At 49.3% G+C, this 20,745-nt stretch overlaps 7 protein-coding genes across 7 annotated transcripts; 5 read left to right on the top strand and 2 right to left on the bottom strand.

The window, feature by feature from the left end:
- Window positions 1-1,788: 1,788 nt before the first annotated feature.
- Window positions 1,789-4,395, top strand: BC939DRAFT_462217 (Peroxin 13, N-terminal region-domain-containing protein). The gene is made up of 2 exons (XM_051557104.1): window positions 1,789-2,198; window positions 2,784-4,395. The coding sequence occupies exons 1-2, from the start codon at window positions 2,012-2,014 to the stop codon at window positions 4,052-4,054; spliced, it is 1,458 nt and encodes a 485-aa protein (XP_051408697.1). The 5' UTR covers window positions 1,789-2,011; the 3' UTR covers window positions 4,055-4,395.
- BC939DRAFT_462215 (autophagy protein Apg6-domain-containing protein) lies at window positions 4,396-6,613 on the top strand. The gene is made up of 5 exons (XM_051557103.1): window positions 4,396-4,577; window positions 4,689-5,559; window positions 5,654-6,163; window positions 6,236-6,335; window positions 6,439-6,613. Exons 1-5 carry the CDS (start codon window positions 4,469-4,471, stop codon window positions 6,574-6,576), a joined length of 1,728 nt encoding a protein of 575 aa, XP_051408696.1. The 5' UTR covers window positions 4,396-4,468; the 3' UTR covers window positions 6,577-6,613.
- Window positions 6,614-6,919: 306 nt separating this feature from the next.
- On the top strand, window positions 6,920-9,766 carry BC939DRAFT_506341 (WD40-repeat-containing domain protein; the record flags this gene model as incomplete). Its single annotated transcript, XM_051560776.1, has 9 exons — window positions 6,920-7,030; window positions 7,238-7,413; window positions 7,598-7,694; window positions 7,777-7,960; window positions 8,043-8,187; window positions 8,279-8,378; window positions 8,482-9,014; window positions 9,127-9,577; window positions 9,668-9,766. 9 exons carry the CDS (start codon window positions 6,920-6,922, stop codon window positions 9,764-9,766), a joined length of 1,896 nt encoding a protein of 631 aa, XP_051408695.1.
- A 140-nt stretch (window positions 9,767-9,906) lies between these two features.
- Window positions 9,907-10,918, top strand: BC939DRAFT_462211 (DNA-directed RNA polymerase I). Its single transcript, XM_051557102.1, has 2 exons — window positions 9,907-10,109; window positions 10,418-10,918. The coding sequence occupies exons 1-2, from the start codon at window positions 9,947-9,949 to the stop codon at window positions 10,438-10,440; spliced, it is 186 nt and encodes a 61-aa protein (XP_051408694.1). The 5' UTR covers window positions 9,907-9,946; the 3' UTR covers window positions 10,441-10,918.
- Window positions 10,919-11,257: 339 nt separating this feature from the next.
- Window positions 11,258-12,765, top strand: BC939DRAFT_480160 (uncharacterized protein; the record flags this gene model as incomplete). Its single annotated transcript, XM_051558913.1, has 3 exons — window positions 11,258-12,081; window positions 12,347-12,614; window positions 12,739-12,765. The coding sequence occupies 3 exons, from the start codon at window positions 11,258-11,260 to the stop codon at window positions 12,763-12,765; spliced, it is 1,119 nt and encodes a 372-aa protein (XP_051408693.1).
- A 127-nt stretch (window positions 12,766-12,892) lies between these two features.
- BC939DRAFT_506339 (tubulin-tyrosine ligase family-domain-containing protein) lies at window positions 12,893-15,219 on the bottom strand (the record flags this gene model as incomplete). Its single annotated transcript, XM_051560775.1, has 3 exons — window positions 12,893-14,777; window positions 14,891-15,015; window positions 15,151-15,219. The coding sequence occupies 3 exons, from the start codon at window positions 15,217-15,219 to the stop codon at window positions 12,893-12,895; spliced, it is 2,079 nt and encodes a 692-aa protein (XP_051408692.1).
- Window positions 15,220-15,425: 206 nt separating this feature from the next.
- Window positions 15,426-20,737, bottom strand: BC939DRAFT_462200 (P-loop containing nucleoside triphosphate hydrolase protein). Its single transcript, XM_051557101.1, has 8 exons — window positions 20,414-20,737; window positions 20,249-20,318; window positions 20,102-20,155; window positions 19,590-19,985; window positions 17,319-19,498; window positions 16,211-17,223; window positions 15,775-16,092; window positions 15,426-15,641 (listed from the first exon to the last, which is right to left on the bottom strand). The coding sequence occupies exons 1-7, from the start codon at window positions 20,533-20,535 to the stop codon at window positions 15,926-15,928; spliced, it is 4,002 nt and encodes a 1,333-aa protein (XP_051408691.1). The 5' UTR covers window positions 20,536-20,737; the 3' UTR covers window positions 15,426-15,641; window positions 15,775-15,925.
- Window positions 20,738-20,745: the final 8 nt, after the last annotated feature.

Here is a 20,745-nt window from a genome sequence, read left to right as displayed (position 1 = left end):
GCGAAAAAAAAAAAAAAAAAAAAAAAAAAAAAAAAAAAAAGAAGAGGAGGCAGGATAATAGGAAGTCCAAGGGGAGCGAGGATATGGACAGGACAATCAACAGCATGCTCACCGTTTCTCTCTTTCGTGTAATAACTAGGGCAAAAAGGGAGAGAGGGCTATAATGCAACAAAGGCAGATGGGAAAGACAATAGAGCGCGCGGCAGCGAGTGTTGAGGTGCAGGCAGGAAAGAACAGAGGGAAGGAGACGACAAAGTGAGCGAACAAGGGTATATTCAGCCAAAAGGGAGAAAGCATGGAGGTTGAACTGCCTTTTCATTCACTTCCAGATCCTTATTGCATTTTGAGTTATCCCCGTTTTTTTCACTTTCTCTTGGACAGCCAAGGGCTCGTCATGAGTCCCATCTTTAGGCGCCGCGCGACATATCTGCTTCTTCCCCCTCCTGAATCCTTTTAGGCGCTGCACAACGTGTAAAGTCTCTACCGCAATTGCTACGAATTTCCAATGAATGTGAAAAAAAAGGCGAGAACAATGCTGCCCCAGAAAACAATTGTCATGATGTGTAATGACAAGACTTTCTTTCAAAGCGCTTTTCCCTCTGCAGACAGACGCGACCATTTCCACATTCTTCAAGGCAAAAGAAAAAAAACTATATGGATGCAGAAGAGCATGGGTGATATTTGCACGCCTGTCCTGCATACAAGTCACCACACCAACGTCAGTGGTATTTTTATGCTCCTTCGCTCACTCTTTATCGAGTGCTTTCGATGCTCCCATCTCTCCGCTTTCAACCTCGCCAAAGCAACGATTTTGCGATTATCATACGAGCCATGTCCTCCTTGCCCTTGTTTGATTTTTCGTCATTGCTTAAAATCAACTGGACTGGTTGTTTGTCGTGCACTCAAAGTGCATTACGCGGCTGGCAAGCTTCGCATCATATACAGCACTGACCAGACAAACTTTGGAACCAACAAGCATCTTTGTGGATAACTTTGTTACCAACGCACACCCCGGTCCAGTACTGAGGCATAACATGCACAATTCATGACGGTATATGTATGTGCCCGAGGTTATTTGTTAGGTGAGTAAAGAAGAAAGGATGCTGCTATATTGTATTGCCACTTTTCTCTGCCGCACGTACCCGCCCTCCCTACTCTCATAGACACGCTTTCCATCCATTTGTTTCCTTGTTTCTCCATGACCCCTGTCTCTTTTCTCTACAAGGATTTGCATGTGCGAGTATGGGTGAGTGATCCTTTGGCAGTTATTGTAAATTACAGGGGACAAGGGACAAGTGGATTAAAGAGTAGACTAGATATGAGAAGGGATAGCAGGAGAGACCTATTGCCTACATATTCTTCGCGTTCAAAGCCATCAAAGTTACCTCTATGCTGAGGATGTGGCATCGACAAGATGCTGTTGCGATGCAAAATCTCTCAGACCTACTATCGAGCGCGACTGGTGCATGCAGATTGAGGTGCAAATGCAGCCACGCAGATGCATGGGCCCTGCCTTGGTATGTCATTCGTAAACATACCGCTGCCCTGGCTGAAGTGATGGGATATAAAAGAAAGCGGCGCCGGACTGCCCTACGCGTGCTTGTGCAGCCAATGGCAGCCAGCAGGGTCTGGTATTTGTAGGTGCTGTAGGCGGGCAAAGGATGTGCTCTCTCCACATCGGGTGTGTCATATGGGAACCTTATTTGGCTGCACATGTGAAATATTCAATCGGTCGGCCGGGCAAAGACGAGCACTCCGATGGGATGGAAAGGTCTTTTTGAGCCACATCTCGTCCTCCACTCGACCCATTACTTCCACTGGCACCAGAGGCATCGTACATTTATCATATTCTTCTTGCTTCTCCCCTCCAACCCCCTGCACACATCCATCTTGCCCATCCCCATCCCTCTGCCTTCATTCTCATCCCCCTGCCTCGACCTCCATTCTCCCTTCGCTTCTGCTCCCTCCCCACTCTTCTTCCCCTCCACTTTCCATTTCCTGTGACAGAAACATGCCAGAGAAGCCTTGGGAAAGAGCCAGACAGGCAAACCCCTCTGCCGCCTCGGCTCCTCTACCCGCCCTCCCTGCATCGTCCTCAGTCCCTGCAGCTTCCTCCAACACGACCGACCCTGGTCCACCAGCACTCCCTTCCCGCTCCCCAGCCATGGGCGCCGCCTCTAATACTGGATATCGACCAGGTAAGGAGCACTGTTTCATTTCCTTCCATGCGATCACACTCCAAAGCAGCATCAGGATGAACTGGACTTGCCCACCCTTGGACTGGACACCATTTGCTTGAGTGGTTCTCTGGGCTGTGTGTGGTTGATCCCCAGGGATGGATCATTGCAAGCGGGCTTGTCTCGAACTTCCCTCTTCCGCACTAAAGTGTTTGTGTGCGTGTGTGTGTGTGTTTACATGCGGGCGTAATCATGATATGTTGTTTTGTTTCCCCCCCCTACTGGATCTCCTATGGAGAATGGGTTGTTGGGACAGGCTATGTGGGCAGAATGCGGCGAATGTTTTTTCTCGAGCCGGAGCCGATGTCGCCCACTTTTGCTCCCCCTCTCCCACACCACTCGCACGCGGGACCGAGGCCGACCGACCGACTGACTGTCACTTTTGTCTGCTGGGTCACTTCATGCCAACTAACCCACTCCATCTCTTTATTCCCTCATCCCATCCATCCATCCCTCTCTCCTTCCATCCATCCATCCACACACAACTCTCCCTGCTTTATATTCCTTCACTCTTCCTCTCCTTCCCCTTTCTTCCAATCTATTAAGGCATGAACAACTACGGCACTGGCTACGGAGGCGCTGCCACTGGATACGGAGCTGCCGGCACGGGATACGGAGCTGCCGGCACTGGATACGGAGCTACCGGCACCGGCTACTCGTCTGGCTACGGCATGACTGGCTATGGCTCCAGCTATTCGTCTCCCTACAACAGGATGGGCATGGGTTACGGATCTTCCTATGGCTCCTCTTACTCCTCGCCATACTCGCGCATGGGCGGCATGGGCAGCATGTACGGCTCAAGCTACGGTGGATACGGTTCGTCCTATGGTGGATATGGTTCTGGATATGGCTCTGGATATGGCATGAACAGGATGGGCATGAACGGCATGAACGGCATGAATGGCATGAACGGCATGAACGGACCCATGGGTCCAGAGGATATGACCCTTATGCAGCGTATGGAACAAGGTACCGCCCCTACCTTCCAGCTGATCGAGTCGGTTGTTGGCGCTTTTGGAGGCTTTTCTCAGATGCTCGAGTCGACGTTTATGGCGACGCACTCTTCGTTCATGGCCATGGTTGGTGTGGCAGAGCAGTTTGGACATCTTCGCGGCTATCTGGGTCAAGTCTTGAGTGTCTTTGCGCTCCTCAGATGGGCCAAGAGTCTTGCCTACCGCCTCGTGGGAATGAAGCAGCCCGTCAACGCTCAGGAATTGACCGCCGGCAACTTCCAAGAGTTCCAGGCTCAGCCCAGATACTCCAAGAGACCCATTATCATCTTCTTGCTTGCCATCTTTGGGCTGCCCTATTTGATGGGCCGTCTAATCCGCGCGCTTTCTAACAGAAACCTCCCAGCCCAGCAGGAGCTTTTGCCTGGCCAGGAGGGTCAGGCTCTCACAACGCCTGCATCCGTGAACCCACAGAACCTGGACTTCGCCCGCGCACTGTACGATTTCACGCCCTCGAATACTCAACAGGAGCTGGCATTCCGACGAGGTGACATTATCGCCATCTTGAGCCGACACGATCCCATGGGCCAGGAATCGCTTTGGTGGCGCGGCCGTCTTCGAACCGGTGAAATGGGTCTGTTCCCAAGCAACTACGTCGAAATCATCAACAAGGGCGGCAACGGTAATAATAACAACCAGGCCAATAGTAACGGCGCAGCTGGAGGTGTCTCTGCTGCCCTCCCCGGAGCACCAGGAGGAGTACCCAATGCCACATCTTCTGCAGCACCTGGACAAGTTACCTCTCAGCAGGCAGCCGATATTCAAGCAGCCCTCGCAGGATCTGCGTTCGAGGAGTTCAAGTTTTAAGGCCTCATATTCGTCCTTGCCATGTAACATCATCCGTCTTTCCCTCCGCGTGCTACGAGCTGAAAAGAGACAACGACCTGTCCTCAAAGATTTCCGGCGCTTTTGTTCCAATTGCTGTCAATCGCTCTCTTCCGTTCATCAACCTATACCTGTACATTATGTTCTTTTCATCAAACCTCATGCCTTCATTCCTTGTGATCTCGACGATAATAAAATCTGTGACAATTGCTCCGTCTTGACCATCTTGTCCGCTCACTTTCAGCTCGGCTCAGTGCGAAACAGTCACCGAGACTGAAATAAGGGCCAGTTTGTGGCCTTCTGGACTTGTTTCTTTCTCCACACCCTCACTAATCGCCCGTTCATCGCGCCGACCCACTCCCCTGTGCATCAACACGAGGTCCACGCATTCTCAACATGTCAAGTCCCTCCACACGGCTTTTTGTGTGCCAAAAGTGCAACCAACAACTTGGCATTGACGAGTCGCTTCAGGACATCAATTCCGCTGCATTTGACCTTCTACTCGGTAACAAGAAGTCGTGTACCTGCAGCCGGCCGCCTAGTATCCATCCTGTTAAGCACAGATATCAGACAAGCTTAGCTGATATCCATTATCTTGCTTTTCTTCTATCGATAGGACCCCTTTCGGACCAGAATGGAAATACCTCTGGAGCAGGAAGCGACCGACAATCTCAGCAATCAGGTTCATCCCAGGGTCACCGAAGACCAGGGAGTTCTTCTGGCGACACGAGTCGTCCAGAACCCGTCTTTACTCGCACTATTCCACCGCACAATCACTCTTCAAATACGCGGATAGGCGGTCAGGACCCAGGTGGTTATAACTCGAATCTACTCCATCCCGGAATAGACGCAGCAGAGTCGTTTATTATGCTCCCCAAAGGACACCCTTCGGACGCAACTCACCAACAACTCAATAGCCCAAATAACCAAGCATTTTACTCCAGGGGATCCATACCGCCATCAGGAAGCTATCAGGGCGTCAAACCGCTTAACAGTGGGAACGGCACCAGCAGCAATGTATTATCCGTGAATGGAAACCAGATAGGAGCAGGAGGAAGCAGCAGCCGGCTAAAGTCTTCCGCAAATGGGGCTGGTGATGTCATGGATAGCATGCACACGGATAGGACAACAAAAGCAAACCGCCTGCGGACGACAGGAAAGCTGTTCGATCTTATGTCGGCCAAGTCTGATATTGATCACCCACTTTGTCATGAGTGTGCTGAGATGTTGCTGGACTCTTTAGCGAAGCAACTGCGAGACGTTTCAAGGGAGCGTGATTGCTATATTGATTTTCTGCGAACTGTCAATTCGAACGTGGCGAGCGATGCAGAGATGGAGGCACTCGAAAATGAGATCAAACAGATACAGCTGGACGAGAGCGCATCCATTCAAGCACTTCGCAATATCGAGGAGCAGCAGACGGCCGTTCGGGAAGAGATTGTTATGCTTGAGAAAGAGTCTTTGGAATTGGACAAGGAGGAGGAAAGGTAAGGATGTGGACTGAGATTGATGGGCACTGCCGATCTAATGGACGTTCATACTGATAATGAGTATCAACCCTTCTGACTTGGACTTTGATAGGTATTGGCAGGAATGCAATGAGTTCCAATTGGCGCTTCAGGGTTTCCACAACGAAAGGGACAGCGTCAATCTCAAATACGACTATGATACAAGGCAGCTGGAAAAGCTGCACAAGACTAACGTTTACAACGATACCTTCTGTATTGGACACGATGGACATTTTGCAACAATCAATGGATTCAGACTGGGAAGACTTCCTACACAACCCGTAGACTGGCCCGAGATCAATGCGGCATGGGGACAGACCTTGTTATTGCTCCATACCATCGCCAACAAGCTGAACTTCACTTTCAAGACCTATCGACTTGTTCCTCTCGGATCCTTTTCACGCATTGACAAGATCGAGGGCGATCGGGCGAGTTATGAGCTATACGGATCGGGCGAATTTGCTATCGGACGTGTGTTCTTGAACAGGAGGTTCGACAACGCCATGGTGGCGTTCTTGAATTGCCTTCAACAACTCGGCGACTATGCAGAGCAACAAGGGCCAAAGCTAGAACTCCCGTACAAGTATGTACTGTAGGTTGAATCTCTGATGAGGTGACACTGTAACATGCTGACACTTTATTTTACGTTTGACAGAATCAACAAGGACCGCATTGGAGACGCGTCTATCAAGCTGCAGTTCAGCCAGGGCGAGACATGGACCCGCGCGCTGAAATATACTCTGACCAACACCAAGGTATAGTCTAGCTCGCATGGGTGTCTTTGGAGAGTATTGCCTTGCCCGGACATATAGAATTTCACACTCATCTAATCATCTTTGCTATCCGTGTTCACCACAGTGGATTCTCGCCTACGCCTCCAGTTCTGCGGCCTCAAACATGACTTCTTACACGCCATCAGCACCGTCATTGCCTATCTCAAGAAGGTCGTCGCCTGCAGTCAAGAGCAGCAGCAGCGCTCATACAAACGCTCCGTAGGCATGCAAATAAACATGAGATTTTTTAATTGTTGCGGGGATTTTCATGTGCAGCGTGACTAGTGTGTGCTTTGGCCCCTGGCCCCTTTCTTTCCTTGTTTTTTTATTCTCATTTGCACTCTTTTTGTGTCCTTGTCCTCTTTCCTATCCATCCGCAACTGTTCAACAAACTGCTTCTAGCCTGCAAAACCATCTCGGCAATAACTCCATTCCAGTGAACCCCACAAACAACGCTCACATTCGTTTGCATCGACTGGTCATCTGATTTACAGTCTATTGTTTCATCTGGAATACACACCGTACATACACACTTTCTCTTTTACACCAACCATCTCTGCCGCAAGATGGAAAAGCGTCGCGAGGAGCTGGAGAAGAAGCGACAGAAGCTGGCGGAGCTCAGGAGGGCGCGCGAGGACCGTAGGCTCGCATTGCTGACAAACCAGCAGCAGGAGCTGGTACGTGCATTTTGTGCCTTTGTTGCTCTATGCATAGGATCTGAGGTGGTCTCTTTCAAGGCCACTTCGTTATCATACGCCCCACAACCATAGGAAACACACACGCAGGATTGACATGTGCCTTTTCTCTCTTTCTCTCTTTTTCTCTCTATATTTTTTTTTTTTTTTTTTTTTTTTGTTGATACTCTATCACGCACCCCGCACTAGCCTGGTGGCAATGGTACTTCGACGGGCCGCCGTGAAATCGACGACCTGGTGAACGCGCTAGTCGGCGAACGACCCTCGACACCGACTACAACCATCGATGGAAGTTCAGACGCTGGATCCGATAAGGGCATCGGCACGAGTTCGGCTATTATGTCCCCTTCTCCTTACAGCTCAAGGTGAGATATTGAACGAATGAACTGCTCTTTCGAACTCATGGTATTGGCCTCCTTTTCAGTGAGCTGGCCGCCTCATGGGTTAGATGAAAGAGGTGGACGATAGCGATGGCCTGGCAGTTGGTGTTAATACTTCCTTGGGATATGACCTGACCAACGTATTTTTTTTCCTTGTTCGGTTTAATAGTGGATCTCAACCATTGCAGCATAGCGCACTCCCTATGGCACGACTCATTCCGGAGTTCACTTCCGTCGAGGCGGTCATCTTCGATATCCCTCCTAAGGTGAGCCTATACTTTCATTATTCAGGTCATGGACTGCCGCAGTATATCTTGGCTAACGAATGATGTTATTGTTATTAATTAGGAACGTGTGGTCTACAACAAGGAAGTTCAGACAGTTGAGGGATCTTTCGAGCCACAGGGTCCTAGCGAGGAGGAAATAAGAGAGCAGCTCAAAGAGGAATTTGCGCGGGAGGAGCAGCTTCGCCTGGAGATTTTGGAGGCAGAGCGTCAGGCTGCCGAAGAGGCTAGCCGCCAGGAAGTTCCAGGTAACGGCTGCAATATACTGGATACTTTTAATGTATCGAACTGGAGAAAAAGAAGTTGTGCTAACATGGATATCGAAAATAGAGCTGACTGATGAGGAAAGAAAGGCGATCGTACAGTCGGCCGAGTTTGCGGAGTTCATTGACCACTCTTCCAAGATTCTGGAGCGAGCCATGAGCGAGAGATACGACTTCATGAAAGATTATACCCTTGGCTTGGATGCCGAAGCGTAAGGAACTCTCAACGCTTTGCAATGATGACTAGATCGGCATGGATAGATAGGGATAATAACACCTCTCTTTTTTTTCTTGGGAGTATAGTGAAGATCTCAATGGAAACAGGATGCGACTTGTTTGCTCGTTTCATGACGACAGATGGACCAAGAACAGATCCGTCACCGATGTTGGCTGGTCCTCCAAGGTTCGTCACTCAACACCGCTTTCTGCATTCTGAAGTAGAGATTTGGTACATCCTTTAGGCCGTGCTAACTCTCAACTACGTATGGTTACTCCTGATACAATAGCATCCAGAGTTGATTGTTTCCTCTTACAACAAGAACCCTTTGGCGGTCAACGAGCCAGATGGCATTGTGTGCGTATGGAATATTCACCTGATGGACCGACCCGAGTTCGTTTTTCACTCCCAGTCCGATGTTCTCACTGTGCGGTTCTCCGACTTTCACCCCAACTTCATCATCGGAGGCACTTATTCGGGACAGATCTTGCTCTGGGACACTAGTGCAAAGTCGCTTCCTGTTCTCAAGACGCACCTTTCAGCCGGTGGTCACACTCACCCAGTCTACGCCATCGATATGGTCGGCACACAAAACGCCCACAACTTGATCAGTGTTAGTACGGACGGAACAATGTGCTCATGGCAATTGGACATGCTGGCGCAACCGCAGGAGACGCTGCCTCTCGACTATCCTGCCCACCCGATTACAGATGAGGTTGCGGTCACTGCGCTTGGATTCCCTGATGGTGAGACCAACGCTTTCTGGGTTGGAACTGAGGAGGGAACTGTGTATCAGGCCAATCGATATGCACGCGCGGGAAGGTCAGTTTAAAATACTTCAATGTCTTGCGCATGGAGTATGAATTCGATCTAAAGAACGGTCTATGTTGATGCTGACACTTTTATTTGTCTGCGATCCGATCCGTTTCATTAGCCAAGCTGGAATCAACACTGCATACTCTTACAAGGGACACTTTGGACCGATTACTGGACTTGATTTCCACCCTCTTTTTGGTCCTATGGACTTTTCGGATCTTTACTTGACTTGCTCTGTTGACTGGACGGTCAAGTTATGGCGAAAGAGAACTCATGCCAAACCCACGACCCCCGACAATGCTGTCGTCCATCCTCTTTATTCGTTCGAGACTGCGGACGACTATGTGTATGATGTGAAGTGGTCCCCCACACACCCCGCCGTCTTTGGTACTGTCGAAGGAAGCGGCAAGTTCGAGGTCTGGAATCTCAACATGGATACGGAAGTGCCGGTGATGAGCACAATTGTCGGTGCAGGAAAGGCGCTGAACAAGTTGAGCTGGAGCAAGGATGGCCGACATGCAGCGATTGGATCGAGCGACGGCCATGTCTATGTCTATGATATCGGCGATGTAAGTGTACCCTGTTTTTTTTTTGTTTTGTTTTGAGAATATACAATGCCCTGGATGCTAACGAATAGCTTCTGTTTTTCTTACTATTAGATGGCAACACCACATCCTGAAGACTGGAATATTCTTCAAAGAACCGTCAATGAAATGATATCTACACAGGCGCACGGAAGCATCCTGAACGAATTCTGAGGCAGCGCCTTCGTCCTTTATCCTTCCTTTTCTGCTTCGCTAAATATCACGTGACTTCAATAAATAGAAAAAGAAAAAAAAAAGTGGCTGACATAAAAACGAACATAAACAGAGCATCGCTTCTGTTCTTTCAGTCCTCCCATCCTTTTGTGCATCGACTCCCTCAGAACGAACACAGCCATGAATTACAACTCTGCGCAATCCTTGGCCCCGAAGCCCCCAGCTGCTGCGATGACATATATCTGCGCAGAGTGTGGATCCGAAAACGAAATTAAGCCGAAGGAGCCCATCCGTTGCAAAGAGTGCGGTTACCGTATTATGTACAAGAAGCGCACCAAGCGAAGTATGTTTTTCTTGTCTGAGAAAGTTCAACTGGCTTCTTGTTTTCTCTTATTTTTTTGTTCTTGTGCGGACCAGTTCATGGAATTCAAGGATATCCAAAGGGAATTGAAGTGTCCAAGATGGGGGGGTTTTTTTTAACTGCTGCGGTTCACTCTTTGGACATTTCCTGCAGATTCGATTTCTACTGTTGGAAGGGGGTTATGACACGGTCCTTTGATATACGCTTTTTTTTTTTTTCACGGCATGAATTAATGACTAACGCTGTCTGTCTTTTCTTTTTTCTTTCGTACTAATCTGTCATTAATTTAGTGGTCCAATTCGAGGCTCGTTAAGGATTTCTGAAAGATTTCTATCAACGTCGGTGCCAGCATGGATGACAGAGGGGACGATGGAAAAATAGAAAAGGGAGGCTGTCGGGCGATCCCAGGACACGCATACAACAAACATCAAACTTCAAACACCAAATACACAGCACGTACTTAACAGCAACAAACACGCAACAGCAGCACCCACATTATCTTTTTTAAAACAATTTCCGTCTAACGAAGAGGAGACATTGTCGTAAAGGAGGAAGGGAGGTTGGGATACGCACGAGAAATTGGGCGCAGAAGGAGAGCAGGAGGAGAGACAGGATGTTGCTAGAATTGATTTGATTTTTTTTCCTCAAAGACCAGCGTTTTCGATCTTCATGGTCCTGTTCGGCTCGTTTTCTTAACGCGATTTCTTTTGAGTCTCTCGCCTTCTTCTTCTTCTTGACAGATAATGGACCTGTTCAGTGGATGGCTGTATAATAAACTACTCTTTATCACCACATATCTATCTATTTTGTCGCGGGTAACGCTGACTGGACTTGGAGGAGGGCAGTAAGAGAAAGCATTGATGCTCAATGCCTCGTGCAGTTCTACGTACATGTACATGAATCAGATAAGATTTGATTGGTGCCTCAAGCTTATGAGTTTTAAGGTTTTTCTCCCCTGTTTTTCATCCTTACTTCTCCACCGACTACTTTCTTTTTTTCATCCTCATCCTCATTCTCATCCTCGTCCTCGTCCTCATCTGCCGCTTCTCTCTCTCAACTCCACTTTACCTGGCCCACTACCGAGACCCTTCCAGGGGCTACAGTAATAATAAGAAAGAAAAAAAAGCACGATGGTAAAGGTGTATTCTTTGAAGGAGGTGGCCAAACACACGGAGGCGGACGACTGCTGGGTCATCCACAACAACAAGGTGTACGACGTCTCGGGCTTCGTCGCTGACCACCCGGGTGGCGAGGAATTAATCCTCGATCATGCCGGAAAGGATATAACGGAGCTGATGAAGGATGAAATCGAGCACTTGCATTCTGAGGGTGCGTATGAGATGTTAGACGAGCTGCTGATTGGACACCTCGAGAACTCTTCTTCGACGACAACGGCAAGCAAGACGGCCGCCACGACGGCCAATGGCACGACCATCCATAGAACCACCACCACTACCACTACGACCACAAATTCATCTACGACAGTATCTGGTGAGAAGGATCCCAGTCTGGTAGCGACGGACATTGCGGCGGACGTCAAGAAGGAGAAATTCCTCGATCTCTCAAAACCTTTACTCTACCAACTCTGGAAAGCCAATTACCCCAAAGACTTTTATATGAAGCAAGTTCACATCCCCCGGCATCTGCCTTATTCTGCCCGAGTCTTTGAGTCCGATTTCCTCGAGATCTTCAGCCGTACGCCCTGGTGGCTCGTCCCCATCCTCTGGTTACCCGTCGTTGGGTTGATGGTCTCCTGGGCGATCCGGGGTCCCGGAGGACTGGATGTTGAGAGGGCGGGGACGATCTTTGCGGGAGGGATCTTGATCTGGACGCTTACAGAGTACTCGATCCACAGGTTCCTGTTCCATGTGGACGACTTGTTGCCGGATTCGACTTATTCGAACATCGCACATTTCTTGTTGCACGGGATTCATCATTACTTACCCATGGACAGGTATGAAACAATGCAATTTTGGGAACACTTTTCACGTCGTACCTGGCTATTCGTTTGTGCTATGTGGGATGATTTTATTTTATTTATTATTATTTTTTGCGCCCCTTTCCCCTCTCCCTTTCCCTTTCCCTTTCCCTTTCCCTATATTTGTCCAGCCGAAGACAAAGAGAAAGTCGTGAGAGTTATGCACCCCTCATGAATACAATATTCCTCCCACAATACCATTCTAACTTAATCATCCCATCTTGCCTATGCTTGAATTTAGACTACGCCTGGTGATGCCGCCAGTGCTGACGATCCTCTTGGGTACGCCATTGTACCTGTTGGCGCACAGTCTGCTCGAGAGCCACATGGCGGACGCGCTCATGGCGGGCGTTTATTTTGGATACATCTGCTACGATATGGTTCATTATTACCTACACCATGCACGCGTCCTCGAATTCCATTTCAAGGAGATGAAGACCTATCATCTCGCACATCATTACAAGAACTACGATAATGGATACGGAATCACTTCCAAGCTTTGGGATCGCGTAAGTGTTATTGTTATTGTAGCGCTCGATGTTTGCCATGTGCTGTTCTGGCAAATGTGTGTAAATGGTGCTGGAGAACTGAATCGCTCGGGGTGCTTTTTTTTTTTTTTACTTTGTTACTTAGGTCTTTGGTACGCTTTTGGAGATGTAAAGAAAGCCTATTATTTTTTTTATTTTTTTCCTTTGCAAGCAACCCATACATAATATAAACATAATAAAGCGTTTCAACTTTCAACTACAATGTTCAAATGCATTGCACTTTCTTTCTTTTTTCTTTTTTACAAGACGTTGAACGCTCCCAAAGCCTTATCCACATCTCCGGCGCGAGGCTCGACCACTGTCAAGATGTTGTTCAAGAACTCGGGGTCGTATTTACATGCTCTCGTGCAGTCCGGCGAAAAGTTGACCTCGACCACCACAGGCTGACAATCATCCTTCAACATCACATCGATTCCATAGATCGAGAAGGCCTCGTATGGATGGGTCTTGTCCTGTGCACCGAGTCCCAAGGGCTGGGACTTGACAACGGCGGCCGCAAAGATGGCCTTGATCGCCTCGTTGATGTCCGCCTGAATATCGACCCACTTCTTGCTCGCGTGCTCCTTCTCAAAGTTCTCGATGAATTTCGTGTACAGCAGCTGGGTCAGGTTGTAATTGCCATAGTTCATCACCGTGAAGTGCTTCTCATAATTGTCAAAGTCGTCGAGCTCAAAGGGCTGGTTCGCCAACCGGATCCAGAACATCTTGTACACCATCAGCTGGAATTCATATCCCTGGCTCGGATCGCCCTCGACCTTGTGTGTCGCCTTCAAGAGAACAATGTATCGCAGATCGAACTTGCGTCCCTCGTACAGGACCGGCGTCTGAATGTACTCCTGCACAATCTTTGGGCCAGTGTCCCGCAGACGGACCAACGGTGCCAGCTCTTCCTGGACCGTGATTTGTAATCCACGAGCCATGTTCCAGGGCTTGCAGATCCAGAGGTTGCGGTGGTGATGCTCCTGGTTCCAGAGGTAGTGGCCCACAAACGGAGCCAGCTCCGTGGTCAGGTTGTAGGTCGTGGAGCTCCATGGGACGGTGCCATACGCGGCCTTGACGAGCGCGGCGAGATTGTGCTTGAAGGTCATGCAGGATTCGTTTTCGAGCTGGTTGATCTTCTGGCCCTTCGTCAGCTTATCGAATTCCTTGAAATCCTGACTGAACCAGAGAAGATCTGCCTGTTCCTCCGTGTCGACCAGCTCTACCTGGGGGAGCTTGCAGTTGGTCGCGACCCATTCCGTTGTGGTGTAGAGACGCAGCTTGCGATCGGTTTTTTGGGACTGGGCACGAGTGAGCGTGGTGGTGAAGGGCTGATCGAATGGTATAACCTGGTTGTCCTCCTGTTTGTCAGACTCGTAGACAGCAATGAGCTCCGCAGCGTCCTCTTCGCCGTTGAAGATTTGGAGGTAGGCTTTGCGAGTCAGAGGGTCCTTGATATCTGCGGGAACGAAATCGCGAGTCAAGGCTCCGCCCTTAGGGATGTCCTCGATCGGGTAGATGATGCTATACGAGACCGTGCCACGTCCGACATAGATGAATGGGGAGCAGACGCAGTTGGGTGTGTCCGAGTGCGCCATCGAGGATCCGACCTCATCCATGATATACCATGCACTCTCCTTCTTGGTCTGTCCGGAGGGATCGACGACGGCGTATTCATAAGTCTGGACAAACTTCCACATCTCCGACATGATCTTGTTGACGGTCTCCTGCTTCTTCCTCTCCGCAGACTTGGCCTCCTTGTCTTGCTTGACCTGACCACCAATGGCCTCCTCGAGGTTCTTGAGGCCCTTGGCATCATGATCGGGGTGAAGGGTGAGCGACATCAAAGCTGCAATCACATCGCCCTTCTCGTTCTGGAGAGCGGTCTTGGCACGAGCCTCGGTGACGTTTCCTTGAGATGCGACGAGTTCGACCATGGCTTGATCGACTTCCAGATCGGGGTGCTTGTTATAGGTCTCACCACCTTGGTCACCGCCGGCGGTTTCTTCCTCGGGCTCCTCTTCGTCCTCGACAGAGATATCCATCATTGAGGTGAGACGCTCGACCAGCTGGGGGTTGTCGAGGAGCTGTGCACGCGAAGTCTCGGGCTTGGTGGTCCAGGCGTGATCAACCAAGAAGATATCGCTATTCGATACACGAAAGTATGAAGGAGGATGTAAGTTGTAGAAAACCTTTTCCGCAGGTTTGGGTGAGACCAAAAAAAAAAAAAAAAGAAACATCATTAAGCGGATGCTTACCCATGCTTCTTGAGTCCACCTTCCTTCTTGACATGAAGCGAGTATTTGTCGAGGGGATCACCATAATGAAGCTCGAGGTATTCGCCTGCATCGAAAAGATCCTGGCCGAGCTTCTGGAATAGCGGCTACAAGTAGACAAGCAAAGAAAGCATTGTGAGAAAAAAAAAATACCAACCTAATTTTTTTTTTCTAATGCGTTCAATGAGGTGGGGTGAAAGGAGAATCCATGTATGTAATGTCGACTTTTTCCCGGTTTTTACCTCCCAAAGGTTCTCGGGAATGCTCGCGAGCTGATACTGGTGGATTTGCAGAAACTGTTTGTATTCCATGGTCGGAGGTATTGTTTAATGATCAAAAGGACGCATGAGCACACTTTTATACATGTAAAAAAAAAAAAAAAAACTTAGGTCGTTTCACCCATCCAGCACAGTCTCGCATTTTCTCGCGGTACACGTGATATACTCACAACTTTGCCAGATCCAGCGAGTTCAGTCCCGGAGCCCTCCCCTCCTTGTTACCTTTTTTTTTTTTTTTTTTTTTTACTGGCATCCTCCAAGAAGGATGACTATCCTCGGGATCGGCGTCGATATCCTGCACCTGCCACGGCTCAAGCAGGTCCTTCAGCGCCATCCAAAGAGGTTTCTCACCCGTATTCTCACAAAGACTGAGCAGGAAGAGTTCCGGATGATCCAGCAACAGGCAGGTGGGAACATCGAGGGCGATGAACCCATTCGATATCTCGGAGCCAGGTAGCTGTCCTTTCACAATTTTGTTATCAAGATTGAGATTGTATGTTGCCAGAACCTCACTCAATTCTACATGTTATTCCAACGCGTTGTTTCTGCCAATATACATATACATATATTTAAAAAATTCGAATAGGTGGGCATTGAAGGAGGCATCATACAAGGCCATGTATCCGCACCATAAGCTGACCTGGCAAGATGTTGCTGTTGTAAAGGAGAACGGCAAGCCATGTTTAAGTATACCTGAAAAGGACCGCTTTGGAATAGGAAGGACCCATGCATCGGTATCTCACGATGGCGAGTACCTGATCGGCCAGGTCCTGTTTGAGTCGCCATGAACCCAGTCGTGAAAACAAAAGCGCATATTACCTTCTCTCTCTTTTTGTAATATTAAAAACGACCATTGCGCCATTACTAGTGCCCGATATCTTTGCCAATCACACCTGGAGTCGCAATGTATGTGAAAAATAAATAAAATGCAAAACTAATCTACATGCTTTAGTTATTAAAGATTCTTTCTATCAATGTGCCTACTACCGGTTCGCCTTGCGACTAATCTGCAGTTTCTTGGCAGTGATCTCGGCCTTGGTCATCGGCACTAGACGCGCACCCTCACGTCTCTGCCAGATCTCAATCGGCGGCAATGGCCAGTAATGCGGCCCATAGGTGATATCCGTGATCGCCTTTTGAGTCTTGTCGTCCATTTTAATGATGCGCTCTTTGGACGCCCGGATGAGACCTGTGCCGTTCGCGAGGGTGGCCATCCACTTGGGCTCAACGGCCGTAACACCCTTCAAATAGATCTTGGAGAGCTTGCCCTCAATCTCTACCGCCTTGACAGTCCTTTGCAGATCCTGGTATACGACCACAGGAGGCGCCTTCTCCATGCTGGTACCAAACAGGCCTGAGCTCGGGTGAATGTAAACACTCTCCTTGGACCACATGGTCACATAAGGTACGGCCTTGGCCTTCTTGGAGTAATTCTCTTCTACGGCGCCCAAAAGGTCCTTGCGGATCGCGACCTGGTCCAAGAAAGCACATGCGACGATCTGGCGGATGGCTGTGAGCTGTCGTGGAGTTGGCTTCTCCATGTATGGATCAAACACCAGAGATGAGACCGTAGGGCTGTTGGCAAAGTTGTCCTGGACCATACGTGTGAGCTGACCACGAAGCTGATGGATTTCCTGCATTGCCTTGTAGCGGACGAAATTCTCGGTGCAGAACTGCTCCTTATTGGTCTCACGGGCATAGGCACCGACTACGTTCAGGACCTTGGCCATGTCGTTCAGAGGATCGAGTGCTTCGTGGACCGCCTGAGACTTGTAGAACTTTTGGCGAGTCCTGCGGCTCTGCTCCTTCTTGAGGACCTTCTCGTTCTTGATGTGCTGCAGTTCCATCTCGTCCAGGTCGTCCAGATGTAGACCCCTGGTGGAGGGTTCCTTACGATCATTATCGCTCTCATCATCAGAGTCACCTGGTCTCGAGATATCCAGCTGAAATTCTTTGACAAACACCTCGCCCACGGATAGGGCGGCGACGATGGCAATGACATATGGGAAGCAGTTCTCCTGATGGGCAAGGGTTAGCCTATGAAAGAAATAAAGATCTGAGGTTATTATCTTCTTATCGTCAGCACAAAAAGCAGAGCCATTGAATATCACACCCGATTATGGTTCACATACATCTTGGCAAGACGAGGCAGGAGAGGGAAGATCGACATGGTCTTGCCCAGCTCAGTGATGCTCTTTTTGTTTGTGTTCTCCAGCGCGTTCAGGTATACCAGTCGCTGCTCTGATTGTCTTAGATCCTCGCGGTTGGGTGGTGTCGGGAACGGAAAGTTAACAACGTTGTCGATGTACATACTCTTCATCTGCAACACCACACCATCAATGGGCATCCTCTGAATCTCGGCCTCAGATGCCGTCGGGAACTCGTTCTCGTAGACCGCAGAACTATAAAGCCTGTAGCAGTGACCATGGCCCGTACGTCCTGCACGTCCTGCACGCTGGGTGGCACTCGCCTTGGATGTCCATCCGACCTGGAACGTTTGGATACCAGTCTCCTTGTCGTAATGGCGTTCTTTCGATTTTCCACTGTCGACAACGTACTTGATATCTGGAATAGTAATCGACGTTTCCGCAACATTGGTAGCAACAACACACAACCTCGAGCCGGGTGGGGGAGGCTGGAAAACTTTCATCTGCTCCTCGGTCTTCAGCAGCGAATACAGAGGCAAGACATGGAGCGGCGCTGTACCTGCATCAGGGGTTTCCTCCAGCACCTCGTCGTCCTCGCCAAGCTCTTCTTCTGAATCCGAGGCATCCAAATCAAAGGCTTCGTCGTCCTCCTCCATCCCCTCGACTTCAGGAACAGCTTCAGATTCGCCGATCGCCATGTCCTCCAGCTCTACGTCCTCGTTGCGAGGATCCAGCTCCTGATTGTTATCGATGTCGTCCTCTCCATCTGTTGTTTTCTGGGAGTCGACAGCGTTAACTTTGCCACTCTTGCCCTTCCTCATTGTGTCCAGCTTGGTCTCAAACTTGTTCTGCTGCTTTTTGGAGTCGTCGGGGAAGGGAAACTTCTTTCGCAGCTTCTTGACGAGTGTCGTGATCTCTGCCTGTCCAGATAAGAAGATCAGGATACCGCCAGCTGGTAGACGCGTGTGGATCTTGGTCACCTTCTTGTATGCCTCCGTGACATAGTCGACCTCGGGTGTCCGCTTGTTGAAATGCATGGTGACTCCATAGACGTTCTTGACATCCACACCCACGACAGGTACGAGATCCTTTGGTGCCGTATCTTCCTCACTATCGTTACCATCTGCGCCCTTCTTATTCTCATCTTCGGCAGAGGTCTTCTTAGGTCGCTTTCCATGACCAAACAGCCGCTCGTTCTTCGTAAATTCCTCGATGACCAGTGTAGCTGACATAATAATCAACTTGAGCGGTTTGGTGGCTTCACGATCTTTCCTGCTCTCCTCGCGACGCAAACGAACGATACGACTCAAGGCACCGATCAAGATATCCGTGTTCAAACTGCGCTCGTGAGCCTCATCGATGATGATGGCCGAATACTTGCGAAGCAAAAAGTCCGAGTTCAACTCTCGCAGTAACACACCATCGGTCATGAACTTCATCACGGTTTCGGGCGATGTTGTGGCATCGTAACGGATCTGATGTGAAATCTTTGAGGCAGGCAAATTGAGTTCCTTGGCAACACGATCGGCCATCGATACAGCTGCGACACGACGTGGCTGGGTGATCCCAATCATGCCTGGGTTGGGACTGTTGGGATTTCCGTATCCTGCCTCATACAAGAACTGCGGCACTTGGGTTGTCTTTCCAGAACCGGTCTCGCCCTTGATGATGACAACGTCGTTGTAGATGATCTTTTCCATGATGTACTGTTCCTCTGTGCAAACGGGCAGCTTAAGTCGCATCTCCTGGATCTCTGGATCTCTATCGACATGAACATGGAATACCTCGCTGATATCGCTTGCATCAAGCTGGTCAACCTTCTCGATTCTGTTGCCAAGTAGATCCCTCGGCGGCTCTACGCGACTCGAAACGTATTCACCAGTCCTCTCAGGCAGACTGTCAAGGTTAGAGATGATTCTCTCTTCTTCACCGTCCGCATTCAATGCCGCTCCGCCCAGATCGGTCATCCAGCCACGTCTCTTCTTCTTGGCTGGTTCCTCCGCTTTGCTCTCCTCGTCTTCACTGCCACTGTGTTTATTGCCATTCTTCTCTCCACTCTCTTCGTCCGACGAGCTGTCGTACTCAGAGTCCGAGCTGTCGAATGAGCTCTCGCGTTCCTTCTGCTTGGCTGCTTCTTTTTGTGCACGAATCATAGCCAATCGAGACTAAAACGAATATCAATGTTGATCCGATATCAGTATATGGTTTTAAAGATTGTCACAAATACCCAGAGTCTGTGTTGCATGTCACACTTACTGGTTTCTTTCCTGTGGCAGACTTCTTGACAAGAACTGAAGCACCGACTTTCAAGGCGCTTCCAGCGACGACGGGCCCCTGAGTGGGTGCTAGTTTCGTAACCGCGACAGACGTAGTAGGCTTCTTAGACTCCATGTCGACATCGCTGTGGTCTGCATCAGAGCTGTCCTCATCATCATCTTCCTGCTCGTTCTTTCTGTCCATAAAGAGGCGGACACTCTTGTCGGACTGTTCCAGTCCTTGCCGTTCCTCGTTCAGCGCCCTCCTGAGTTTTTGCTTCGTGGTTTCCTTGTTCTGACCAAGGGTTCGACTTGATTTTAGCAGATCGGATGACCATGCCTGCTCCTCCAGTTTCTTGAACAGATCGCCGCGAGCCTCCTTCTTCAATTTTTTTTCCTATTGATCCGTGATGTTGCGTCCCAAGTTGAATGTGTTAGATATATCTGAATCCAGAAAGATGCATATCCAAAGGTAAATTTTCATGCGCTTCGATAGTACTGCTGCCGCCTTACAATGTACTTGTCCAGTCTCTTTTTCTTCTTGCTGCTCATCTTTGGTTGCACAGCCTATATGGAGAACACAGGAGAAGCAATAGCGATTAGATTCTAATCAATAATGCCTGATGTACGACAAGAACCCACAGTGTCAGAGATACTAACCTCGTCGTTGTATTCGACAGCGGCCGTATCTATACTTCCAGGCAGGATGATTTCAGCATTTGGATTCTCTCTATGTTCAATGAGTTGTTTAAGGTAGGTTTCGTCATTTAGGTACTGATGTGATCCTCGACCAGAACTCCATGATATATGGTGATGTGTTCTTACGGCTGCAGGACAGTCGGCTTTGTTGCTTTCCGTCCACCATCTCTGGCATTCGGATGTGGCCTAGACGCCCTGTTGCTTGAGGATCTGGCTCGCTCGTTGTAACGTGGCCTGTTCTTTCCCATGTCGTATATGTGATATGTAGAGGAGAGTAGGGAATTGAGGCAAGTGTGAGGTGTGGTGGCGGTCTATAGTCGAGAATAGGGTAAAAATGGTTTCCAAGAGTATGTGAAGGTGGGGCCACTGACTTGTCCTTGCTTTGTCGTACACTTCCCGTTGCGACAGCCGAATGAAGGTGAATGAGAGGAATGAAAAGTGAATTTTTCGTCAAAGGC

Source organism: Gamsiella multidivaricata (assembly GCF_025024155.1).
Source record: "Gamsiella multidivaricata strain RSA 2152 chromosome Unknown BC939scaffold_70, whole genome shotgun sequence".
In the NCBI taxonomy this organism is placed as follows: domain Eukaryota; kingdom Fungi; phylum Mortierellomycota; class Mortierellomycetes; order Mortierellales; family Mortierellaceae; genus Gamsiella; species Gamsiella multidivaricata.
The sequence above is the reverse complement of the archived record's forward strand: the minus strand, read 5'-3'. Positions and strand labels throughout refer to the sequence as shown.

Coding starts and splice junctions, on each gene's coding strand:
- BC939DRAFT_462200 (XM_051557101.1), bottom strand. CDS start 20,535: ATGGGAAAGAACAGGCCACGTTACAACGAGCGAGCCAGATCCTCAAGC. Junction 20,156..20,248: donor CTGTCGAATACAACGACGAG/GTTAGTATCTCT, acceptor TTCTCCATATAG/GCTGTGCAACCAAAGATGAG. Junction 16,093..16,210: donor GATGACCAAGGCCGAGATCA/CTGCCAAGAAAC, acceptor TTTTTCACATAC/ATTGCGACTCCAGGTGTGAT.
- BC939DRAFT_462215 (XM_051557103.1), top strand. CDS start 4,469: ATGTCAAGTCCCTCCACACGGCTTTTTGTGTGCCAAAAGTGCAACCAA. Junction 4,578..4,688: donor TGCATTTGACCTTCTACTCG/GTAACAAGAAGT, acceptor TTCTATCGATAG/GACCCCTTTCGGACCAGAAT. Junction 5,560..5,653: donor TTGGACAAGGAGGAGGAAAG/GTAAGGATGTGG, acceptor GGACTTTGATAG/GTATTGGCAGGAATGCAATG.
- BC939DRAFT_462217 (XM_051557104.1), top strand. CDS start 2,012: ATGCCAGAGAAGCCTTGGGAAAGAGCCAGACAGGCAAACCCCTCTGCC. Junction 2,199..2,783: donor TAATACTGGATATCGACCAG/GTAAGGAGCACT, acceptor CAATCTATTAAG/GCATGAACAACTACGGCACT.
- BC939DRAFT_462211 (XM_051557102.1), top strand. CDS start 9,947: ATGAATTACAACTCTGCGCAATCCTTGGCCCCGAAGCCCCCAGCTGCT. Junction 10,110..10,417: donor CAAGAAGCGCACCAAGCGAA/GTATGTTTTTCT, acceptor TCATTAATTTAG/TGGTCCAATTCGAGGCTCGT.